This window comes from Centroberyx gerrardi, chromosome 15 (genome assembly GCF_048128805.1).
Source record: "Centroberyx gerrardi isolate f3 chromosome 15, fCenGer3.hap1.cur.20231027, whole genome shotgun sequence".
Taxonomy (NCBI): Eukaryota; Metazoa; Chordata; class Actinopteri; order Beryciformes; family Berycidae; genus Centroberyx; species Centroberyx gerrardi.
In genome coordinates this window covers 25,439,242-25,450,999 of record NC_136011.1, presented here as the reverse complement: position 1 = coordinate 25,450,999, position 11,758 = coordinate 25,439,242, and the positions used below count along the sequence as shown (strand labels likewise).

General features: G+C 42.4%; 2 protein-coding genes across 2 annotated transcripts in view; both read right to left on the bottom strand.

The window, feature by feature from the left end:
- ugp2b (UDP-glucose pyrophosphorylase 2b) overlaps nt 1-11,758 on the bottom strand; it is a 409,818-nt gene that overhangs the window by 223,056 nt on the left and 175,004 nt on the right. The gene's annotated exons all lie outside the window — the stretch shown is intronic.
- LOC139916437 (uncharacterized) lies at nt 1,680-3,819 on the bottom strand. The gene is made up of 2 exons (XM_071905308.2): nt 3,624-3,819; nt 1,680-2,889 (listed from the first exon to the last, which is right to left on the bottom strand). Exons 1-2 carry the CDS (start codon nt 3,817-3,819, stop codon nt 2,099-2,101), a joined length of 987 nt encoding a protein of 328 aa, XP_071761409.2. The 3' UTR covers nt 1,680-2,098.

The window sequence follows — 11,758 nt, the reverse complement described above, 5'->3', positions numbered from 1 at the left end:
CTCTCATCTGTATGTTTGTCAGCCAGACTCTCTTTAGACTCATTCTTTGCCACAAACAACGCAGTAACATTATCTGCAACTTCTTCATGCAACCCAAGTCGTTGCAAAGAGACATATTCAATAGGGATGGGATGATGATATGCTTATCTCGCAATACGAATCAATAAGCCATATGGGGTTCACTATTCGATGCAACCACGATACAATTTAATAAATAAAAGCAATGACTGTGCCTCTGAAAGTTTATTTGTGAGCCACAGATCTTTCCAGCAATGGCATTAGCTTGCTAGAATGTAAACAACAATTTCAAAATGTCCTTACTAAGTGCAAATAATATAATTTCAATGGAGAGCTTATGAAATTGTGATGGGCAGGCCGTCTCATTTGTGATTACAGCAGAATAAAATCTAGCAAATATTGTGATTTATTTTTCTCCCCTACGATACGTATTGTCACAGTTTTTGTATTGCTATATATTGAATTTCAATATACTGTCCCATCCCTAATGTTCATCACAGCTAGGTGCTGAATGACTTCCAACTAGACGATATAAAACTTGGTAAGATTCTCCGCTTGCCTCCCATCCTTAATTACTGTCATTATTATTATTATTAACACTGGAGCTGTCTAACCAGAGGGGCCGACAGTCAGCGAATGGCTCTGATTGGTCACACTCGATCTACGCAATTTCAAGGTTCCCGCCTCCAGCCCTTGAATAATACTCTGTTCCTCCACTTCCTCTTTAACCTTGCTACTAACCAGTGAAGAGTAACGGTTTAAAAACAACAAACCCTCTGTTGCTGCTGCTCCATGAAGCATGTCCAGGCTCTGTGATCCATGAGGGATTTCAAAAACAAAGATGATGAAAACAGCCATGTCACTGTCATGAACTGACACGGTGATGTAATATCAGTAGCTGAATTAAAAGGCAAGACAGAAAAGCTGTCCCAAATCGTTGGACATTGGCACTTGAGTTCTGTTGTGAAATGCCTACAGCAGTTTAAGGCCTCAGTTATTATAACACTGCTAGACAGCCGTCTTCAGAGGTTCATTCAACACCTGGAACTAATTAGGCTTAGAGAAGGTTAACTTCCTCAGCTGTGCACAGGTACGGAAGCCTATTGAGGACATATATTGATACATTTTATTTACGCCGTTTTCCCGTGACAACAAGTTAATTTTCTTTGTTTTCTCGAGATAAAGTAATGGGCATAGTGTAAATATTTATTTCGCAATAAAGTTTATTATTTATGTCATTATCTCGAGATAACACATCTCATTTATTTTTCTCATTATCTCAAGATAACAAAGTAATGTGCATAGAGTAATTATCTTGTTTTCCTGAGAAAACCCCCGAGATCCTGAATTAATTTATATTGTTGTGCATCACAGTTGACATGATGACATGCTGAGTGACTGAAGATGCCCTGAACACTAACAGGTAGGCCTACTTCAACATTTGGGTTTTGAATAATACGCTTTCCTTTAGAATGTTAGTTCCAAGCAGAAAATGATTTTATCTCAAGAAAACAATTTTTGTTTTCCAAAAGATAATGAGAAAATTATCTGTTTCCCTGAGATAATTTTCTCATTATCTCAGGAAAACAAAATGTATTATCTCAAGATAACAGCATAAATAACTTGATAATATCTTGAGAAAACAAAGAAAATGTACTTGCTATCATGGGAAAACGGCGTAAATAAAGTGTATGAATATATGTCCTCAACGGGCTTCCGTACCTAGGGTTGGGGGTAGAAGATGACCATACACCTCTAGGACTACATGCCCCCTGCTGGCTGGACATTTACTCAAGTCACAATCTTCTCACCTACCTACTTACAGTGTCAGTAAAGAAAACTATGTGAGTGGACCATCCACTCTCCTTCATAAAGGTAGAAATAACTGCACATACTCCTTTAAAAGGGTAAAAGTGGCTTTCTCATGAACAAGAATTTGCTGAATCCCAAATTCTGATCTCTGGACACAAAAGGCAGTGGTCTGAAACAGAGGTTGTTTTCTCAGACCGCTGTAACAGTTTATCTTCTTCTCCATAGAAGTTCACAGACAGGAAGCTTGTGTGAGCCACCAACGTAAAAACTACACAATGGTGTACGGTTTCCTTGCTTCATGTATCTTCATATGAACCCTCAAGTTTGAAGCTGTGTGAAATTTTTTGCCACAAGCCATGCAGCGAAACGACTTTTCCCCTTTGGGCTCCGTCATACCGCACGTTTTTAGATGATAGCTATGGGCAACCATTTTGCCACACGTGTTGCAGAAATATGGTTTCTCCCCGGTGTGCATCCTCATGTGAACGTTGAGATTTGAACTCTGAGCAAATGATTTCCCACAGAACGGACAACTATGCGGCTTTTCACCCGTGTGAATTCTCAAATGCACAGCCAGGTGGTCCCGACGAGCAAACTCTTTGTCGCACTCGGGGCATTTAAAGGCCTTCTCCCCCGTGTGCCTCTCGTCCACGTGCCTGATCAGATCGGAGTCCCTGTTGAACTGCTTACCGCAAAAACGGCAAGCTTTCTCGTCTCTCTGAGCTTGTTCCTGTTCCATGAAGGCAGCGTCACCCTGACTCCGACCGGAGGAGGAGGAGGCCGAGCCGTCGCTCCCGTTCCACTCGTCGTCAAAGTCATCGTTTACAATCACAGTTATAGTGCTGGAAGATGGGAACGGCTGACAGTCAGTGGTGGGTTCGGATTTAGCGAGTCCAACTTTCACACTACTGGAAGTACCCGCCTCCAGGTCTGGAATGATACACAGATCCACCTGTTCCTCTTTGATCTGCGGGAGCTCCTGCATCTCCTTTTCCTCCAGGCTGGGAATCCGATCCAGCGGCTGCGAAGGAAGCACATCCTCAGAGACCGGCTGGGTGTCTAAAGGACAGAGAAGACCGACTATGAACTGTGAAGTAGCCATCAGGTAATATGCAACTATAAGATAAATGTGCTGCACATAGTTCCCACTGAGCACTAGACGTCGTTTCAATGTCACGTCTATGCTCTAACTCTCATATAGCCCAGGATCTTTTTGGCTATGTATGGCACAGTATTCAACCAAGCAGCAAATACATCATTACATATTTAAACATTGCATAAACAGCTGTAAATATCAAAAAAAGTGCACCAGAGAAGTCCATTTGTACTAAGCTAAGACATCGACGTCTACTAAACTTTCAGTCAGTCATGTTTATTTATAAAGCCCTTTATCACAAGCATGTCTCAAAGGGCTTCACATACCATCATGTACATGTCATATACCAAACTACATTATATATACAATACGTACAACATATACATCATATAGCTTACTACATCATATACTGTACTACACACACCACCTATGCCATAGGACAATTTAGAGTCTTCAAATCACCTGACCTGCATGTGTTTGTACTTTTAACTGTTAAACCCATACCCTAATTTTAGCCTAAGACGACTACAACCTATTTAGACGTGTTTTAAACGGCTAATCAACGTAACTTGCTCTGGGTTAAGAAAAGGCTGTCGGGTCTAAGGTGTTTTCCAAGAGTTAACGAGACGTTTCCACAATACCGGCTTAGCTTAGAATCAAATTATATTTATGAATATACGTAGGAGATGGCACAGACCTGCTCTGAATGTCACTTCAGATTTTAAAACGCCCAGTTGGTGGATCTCTTGTTTCAGCTGGATGATCTCTCTCTTCGAGCGGACAACTTCGTCCTGATACTCTGCTATCGTTTTTTCAACAAGTCCAAAGATTTCCTCTGCAGCCGCCGCCAGCCGCTCGTTGACCAGCAGCCTGAGCAGCTGCGTCCCCGACATGATGGAGCACCGGCCGGCCGGAAGGCAAACAGGTGAGCAAGGTGCCTGACAAGATATCTAACAGACAAATAAACTGCAAGACTGACAGTTAACAGGCATCCAGAAAAATCGGCTCGCTAGCTAGCTGTTTGGTGAACAACGGCACTTAATACTTCCCGTTCAGCTATAGAACGCATGAACTGAATTTCTCACTATCGCCACCTGCTGGAGTGGAGGATTCTCTACCGCTTTGATTGAGCCCGTTTTACAGGCAAAATAAAGACAAAACATCCGAGTTTACCTTTTAAAAGTGTTTAGAATTTGACCATCAGATGTCACTATAATATTTCTGAACATTCTGCATGTCATTCCTACGCGAAAATATTTCGCGAAGAAGTTTAATGTCTTACAACCCAAAATAACTTGGTCTATCTCTGTTTACTTCAAGCCAAACATACAACTGATATGCTTTGGGAAAAGCCCTGAAAAACCAACTATCAGCCAATGGATGGACTCGCTGACATAATCAACACCCAATCAACACCAATTGATTTTCTTTTTTTTTTGTTATGATTGTAATTGTGATCTGTATACATAATCTAATAAATATTGTGAGTGTATAAATATACACAAAAAAGCCTTTCTCCTACTAGAGGTTCATAATAGAAGGTTGAAAACATGGAACATGTGGCAGAGATCCCAAATGCATCCAACCAACTCCATAAAGCCCCATCAAACTAAAACTAGAGAAAACAACTTTGTATATAGTTGGTTTGCTGATGATACTGCGATCCTTCCTCTCACACCACTTGTTGGAAGTGTCCTGTATGGGTGGGAGTGAGGACCCGCTGATGTATTAAGGCCTTGTGGTCAGAAGATGTGCAGTTTACAAACCAGGCTGCGATGCAATAAGACAGCATGTTCTTTATTGTAAATTTGTGTAAGTCGATAATGGTTTTGGAGCACAGGATGATTTTTTTTTCAGGTTTCTCCGGTCAAAAACATGGTTTCTCCCCAGTATGCTGTCTCATGTGAACAAGATGTTTTGACCTCCGAGCAAACGTTTTGCCACAGAAATCGCAGTTATAGGGCTTTGTGTGAATTTTTATGTGCAAGAGCAGGTTGTCCCTACGACCGAACTCCTTGTTGCATTGGAGGCATTTAAAGGCCTTCTCTCCCTTGTGACTCTCGTCCACGTGCCTGACCAGATGGGAGTACTTGTCAAACAATTCACCACAAAAACGGCAAGTCTTTTCGTCTCTTGACGGTTGTTCCGGTTCCATCGAGACAGCAACACCGTGATTCTGACCGGGGGATGTTGAACCGTCGCTCCAATTCCGACCGTCGTTAACGTTTACGCTCACAGTTAAAGAACTGGAAGATGGGGACGGCTGACAGTCAGCGGTTGGTTCAGATTGAGCAAGTCCGACTGTCACGCTACTGGAAATACAGGCCTGCCAGTCTGGAATGGTACAGAGATCCACCTGTTCCTCTTTGACCTGTGGGGTGGCTTGGATCTCCTTTTCCTCCAGGCTGGGAATCTGCTCCATTTTAATGTCACATTGCTGCTGTGAGGGAAGCAGCTCCTCAGAGACCGGCTGGGTGTCTGAAGGAGAGAGAGGACAGGCTGGGTGTCTGAAGGAGAGAGAGAGGACAGGCTGGGTGTCTGAAGGAGAGAGAGAGGACAGGCTGGGTGTCTGAAGGAGAGAGAGAGGACAGGCTGGGTGTCTGAAGGAGAGAGAGGACAGGCTGGGTGTCTGAAGGAGAGAGAGAGGACAGGCTGGGTGTCTGAAGGAGAGAGAGGACATTTGCTGCTGACTGAGTTGTAAACTGTACCGAACATAGACTCGCTGTGTTGTAAACATCCAGCCTGCTGATGATGTTGAAACCACATTTACTTACATGGCAAGTAAACATGATTTAAGTCAATCTGTCTTTTCATGTGTGTCAAGTTCAATTTCCTCCATTTCCATAAAAACCTGCCCCCACAGACCGCCACACTATCTGCCTTGGCAGGATTTAACAAATAGGTTGCCACAGTGATTTTCAAATCAAGGTGGGTGGGGCAGCTTTCAGAATGTCTTTGATTTGTAAATCACTAAAGAACACAAAGCACATCTGATGGTTTGATACTTGGTTTCTACATTTAACTAAACCTGTAAATGTCAAAGAATTCTTAATGGAGCAGCACAGGACCATAGAGAGCCTAAGTCCCTCCCCTTCCGCTGTCCCCCATGGGACCTTATTTCGGAAAAAATATGTACGGTAGTCAACGGCGAGAGACAAATAATTGTTTGATCCCGTTTGAATTGTGCCATGAATTACACATATGATGTTTTGTCAATTTAAAAGATAATTTTGCAAGTCAAGAAAGTCGCAGTTTGTCGTAAAACAGTAAAGTAACATTTAGTTTTGTGCTCAGTGAACTACATCTCTCGTCTTGCACAATATACGTCACCAACACCAACATGGAACGAAACATAGGAAACACACAGGCATCGCGTTAACGTTAGCCTCCACTGTACTAAAACTATCCTAAACCAGTTTAAATCCGTTCTTACTGTCTACCTTCCAGGTTGTGTATAATACTACTGCTATCTGAGAGGGACTTAGCTTCAGCAGCTCTGGATAGCTTGTGGAAAGAGAAAGTTATGACGTCACTTACGCGACTTTTGGGTGTGTAGTCTTTCTAATTACGTATTTTCACAGTCTATAACTTAAACAGTTTTACAACAAACTGCGACTTTCTTGACTTGCAAAATTATCTTTTAAATTGACAAAACATCATTTGTGTAATTCATGGCACAATTCAAATGAGATCAAACAATTATTTGTCTCTCGCCGTTGACTACCGTACATATTTTTTCCGAAATAAGGTCCCATGGGGGACAGCGGAAGGGGAGGGACTTAGGCTCTCTATTCGGAAGAGACAAAGGGGACCAAAAGGGTCCACTCAGAGCTATGTGAACCAATGCTGAAAGTTATGGTTTTACTGAAAAAGTGCTGCTGGGTGGAATATCAATATGCCGAATTTACCAAAATACATAAATGATTAATTAAAAGGTTTTAAATTATGCTATACCAGGTATGTAACTTTGCCGATAAGCAAGGATAGCTAACGTTAACTGACATTACTTTAAACTTTCAGGAACGTATCGGAGCTAGCTACAGCTTTGTTTGTAACAGACGTTAATTGTATTGATAAGAGATTCCACAAACCTGCTCTGTATAATCGTTTTTGAGGTTTTAAAGCGGTCAGTTGCTCGATCTGTTGTGTCAGCTGGATGATTTCTCTCTTCAAGCGGACAACTTCGTCCTGATACTCTGCTATAGTTTTTTCAACGAGTCCAAAGATTTCCTCGGCAGCAGCAGCCAGCCGCTCGTTGACCAGCAGCCTGAGCAGCTGCAGCCCCGACATTATATTTCCGACTGGTCGTAAGGCAGATAAATGTCTGACGAGAAGGTAAAGTTAAAGATAGTCAACAAACACACAAATATCGGCTTGTTAGCAGGGGCACGTTCAAAGTTTGCATTTGCTCAACCTCCTCCACACCTGGTTTCTCAACATGGAAGCTGTTACTGTTATTTTGAAAAGGGCCTTTTCACATCGTCATGGTAACAGCAAAACAACAAACGTTCCCAGCTGTTTGGGTGAACAAGCCGAGGTTGACATAATTTCCAAAAAGCATATGGCTTTGACTTTAGAATATGTTGTAGTAAGCATAACAAATCCTGGTTGGGTTAATTGGGTTAATCACAAAAATCCTTTCAGTATTATTTAAATGAACAAAGTTAGTTACTGAACTACACCACCAGGCTTTTAGCTAGTTGGAATGTTCCATCTCCTGAAAGGGAATAAGCTACGGTAGCTAGCTAGCTGCAGCTTCACAGGCTACAGTGAAAAAAGTCAGCAGTTACTATCACGTAAAAAATAATCATAAAGAGTAACTCAACCCTACCCAAATCTGTGGTGAAGCCTGAGGCTGCGGCCACACTGATCCGTTGTGTCTGTCCGTCTCCGTTCATTTCAATTCATTTTCAATTCATTTTCAATGAGAGCTGTCAGTTGTCCGGGCAGCGCTGATGACGCATCCGTCTCCGTCAGATTTCCGTCCTTTTTGTGGCCTGTGTAGTTATTTAATTATGTTCAAATTCAATTTTGGTTTTTGCTCATTTGCTCCATCACAACAATGACACCAACTACACAACCAGAAGTTCCACAGCCGGAAAAGTAGGGTATTGAACAGGTCATCTGCTATTGCCTGGTCTTTGGTGCGCGGTGATGTCACCCACTATAGAGTACAACAGGTGGTGACATCACCTGGCACAAAAACTAGCCAATAGCAGATGGCCACCATTTATCACCATTAAGAATTAGGCTTCACCTGTTTAGTTACTCTTAAAAGAACTCATACTTCAGCAAAGTCCCAAACTGCTTGTCAAGAGGTGAAAACCTACCCATGCGTGACTGCGTATCCCCCCCGCTGTCAACAGTTGGGCATCATACATCTCATTCAAATGCAAAATTACAAACATTTTTATTTCAGTTACAATAAATAACAATAAACACAAATAAATAAAATACAAAATGCTTAAAGGTTGCAATTTCACCAAAAGTCTTTGCATTAACGAACAGCATGGAACTAAAGACAAGAAATGGAACAATCAGAGTCTGTACTGTCCCACGGTGCACTCATATACATACAGACCTAATTAAATAGCAGTGTATTTAAAAGTGATGTAGGCTGTCTGGCTCCCTTGTTGATCAGCTGCCTTAATGGTGCGATGTGTAGCATTTTAATATCAATAAATCATGACCACATGAATTGAGTCATTGCTATAATTATGTGTTACTATCATAGCCTGTAAAAAAAGAGGGTACTATGCATAACTTTGTAACAGGTAACGTTTCCATGGTAACAACAACTTCTCTGATTGGTTTGTGGGTAGTGTAGTATTTCACAGGGACCTCAGGACTAAAACACCATTTCTTATGGTTGATGGCCTCTACAGAAACATTATGTAATTTCATAATCTGATAACTCATGGTGAGTCCACCTTCCACCTTTAAAACATCACGGCTAACAATCAAATTCCATATGGAAAAAAATAATGGGTTAGGGTTAGGGTTAGCACAAAGGAAAAGGGACGCTTCTTTCAGAACGAATGGAGCTAAAGGTTTTCTTTTTAGCAGCATCCTCTTTGTGACAGGAGGCAAGAGGCTTTGTGGGAAATATAGTCTTAATTTTGAGAAACACTAGCACTAACAATACCACTTGTGTGAGATGGAGGCTACCAATCGACCATGGTCTCATTTGTTTACCGTAATTATAATTTATTACAGTTAATATGATGATCTTGGATCCAAGATCCCATCAATGATACACTGATGTTTAAAAATGCTACACATAGCACCTTTAATCTCTTCTATGCAGAATATAGTAACGTTAGGCTACTTCATGTTAGCAAACATGGCTTATATATATATCACTTACTTTACATGCATAGAAGTACTTCATATACAATGTGCTTCATTATAAAATGCCAGAGCATGTGCCGTCTTCCGATCATAAAACAATCTAGCTATATACTGTATATCACTATATTACTGTATCGCAGCAGTCCATGCAAACTAACCACTATGAAGAACCTGGAAGTGAGTCCCCCCCCTCCTTTGACATCATGTTAGTTTCATTCATATACAGAAGAGGAATGTGGCAGTTTTGTGAACATTTTCAGCTTAGGTGTGAAGATTTATAATTAGAGTTACATTTGGACAATAGAACTTTTGTTTCCTTTTATCAACTTGATACTGCTCAGTAAAGAACAAATTATTTGTACAAAATGATTTTCTTATGTGCTTTTATACCATGTTGAGGTTTGATAGCATACAGATATAGAAGAGTGAAGTGTCTCAACTCTATCCTGAAATTGGCTTTTGATACCTTTAGCCACGTGACTGTAGTGAAGTGGAAAAATATATGAGTTTCATTTTATTTCATAGCCTGGTGTGCAATTAGTGCTGGGAACAGGGAGGCGGCCCTTCAGAGAGCAGTGGTGACAGTAGGCTATACAAGGGTTAGACGAATCTGACTGGGGACCTGAAATATCTCTAGAAACATTTCTTCTGTTCCTTTTAGAAACAAACAGTGCTGCCATTCCAACGTTGCAGTATGGTTCTGTGTTTTCTCCTGTGTGCGTGTGTGTGTGTGTGTGTGTGTGTAATAGATCCACTGTAAACTCATGTGACACTATTCACACGCCACCAGGGAGGGAAATTTGCACCTCCAACCTGCTGTGGCTGGTAAACTGGTCTACTCTCCCAGACATTTTGGCCACTCATCCGCTCTTTCCTATTCTGAAAACCATTTGACTGCTTCAGTTGTGAAAGAGGCTGTTGAAGCTGGGAATACAGTCGCCACTTTGACCAGTGGATGAAAAAGTACATTTCCTGCCATAATTGCTGTGCATTTAATTCAACAGGAGCACCATTTTCAAACAGTATATAATAATAATGTAATACTGTAGGCCTTGCTTTGCTGCCCCCCTCCGCAGGGAGGTCAGAGGTCAGCTACAGAGGATTCAGTGTCTTGCTCAAAGACACTTCAGCAGGGCAGATTCTCACTGACCTGGGGCGTGAACCCGCCTCCTCTGTTTCAAGGTCAGTCTCTGTAACCACTAACCCGCCCTGCTTCCCGTCACGGCCGGCATCATACGTTCAAATCCCACTCGCAGCTTGTGTTGCGTGTCATCCCTCCTTTCTCTCCTGGATACTTTCAAACACAGCAGAGACGCCATTCATTATCAGAGCAGAGCAGCTTAAAAAACTGATGTAGGTCCAAAACCTGTCAGGAACCAGCAGTGGCGGTGTAGTTTAGTTTAACCACCGTGTGCTGAGGCCACGTGGAGCTCAAGACTCGGTCCCTTGTCACGTGGACTTTAACGTACTATGTCTAGATGTGAGCTTGCACAGTCGACCTGTGTTTCTCCACAGAACTTTCAGCTCTTCCCCTTGTTAGTTCTATGATATTTCAAGCAGTGACTGACAGCCGTGCTGCTGCTGAACCATTTGCCGCACACGCTGCAACGATATGGTTTCTCTCCCGTATGGATTCTCTTGTGAATGCAGAGGTAGGCGCTCTGGGTGAAGGACTTGCCGCAGAAAGGACACCGGTATGGTTTTTCTCCGGTGTGGGTGCGCAGGTGCACCACCAGGTAGTCTCTGCGGAGAAACGCCTTACCGCATTCCTGGCATTTAAACGGCTTCTCCCCGGCGTGGCTCTCGCCCACGTGTCTTATGAGGTCGACGTCCTTTCTGAAGCAAGCGCAGCAAATGTGACAAAACTTGACCTCGGTGTGAGTTTGCAGATGGTCGGTTAGACTTTCTTTGGACTCGAATATGTTTCCGCAAACGCCGCAAATTATATCGACGGCCTCTCCGGGCGAGCCGAGATACTTTGGAGAGACAGGAGCGTCGTCACCGTGAATCAGGTCTAACTGAGGCCTCCAGTCTTCCTCTGCATCTTTATTAACATGTGCAGCAGCAGAGCGGTCTGAGGAGAGGACCTGACTGTTGGCAGTTACCTCTGATTCATTATGAAGACGTTTCACACTGTCGGACGGACCGGCCTCCAGCTTGGGAATGAGCTCCATCGCTTCCTCTTTCACCTGCTGGAATAACGGATCTTGGCTCTGCTGCGGCTCCATGTTCGGATTCCACTCATGCTGAGGGGGAAACATCTCCTCTGAGACTTCGGGGGCATCTGTTACAAAAGAAGGAACATTAACTGACTATATACACACTGTCCGTCAAAAGTTTGGGGACACCTTGTACTGTTTGATTTTCTCTGTTAGTTTTTCAATTAATAAGTAAGGAAACAAATCCCTGCAATGCTTTTGTTAACATAAAAAAGCTATTTACTTATATATATATTCATTATCAAAGTGTCTCTTTGATGTG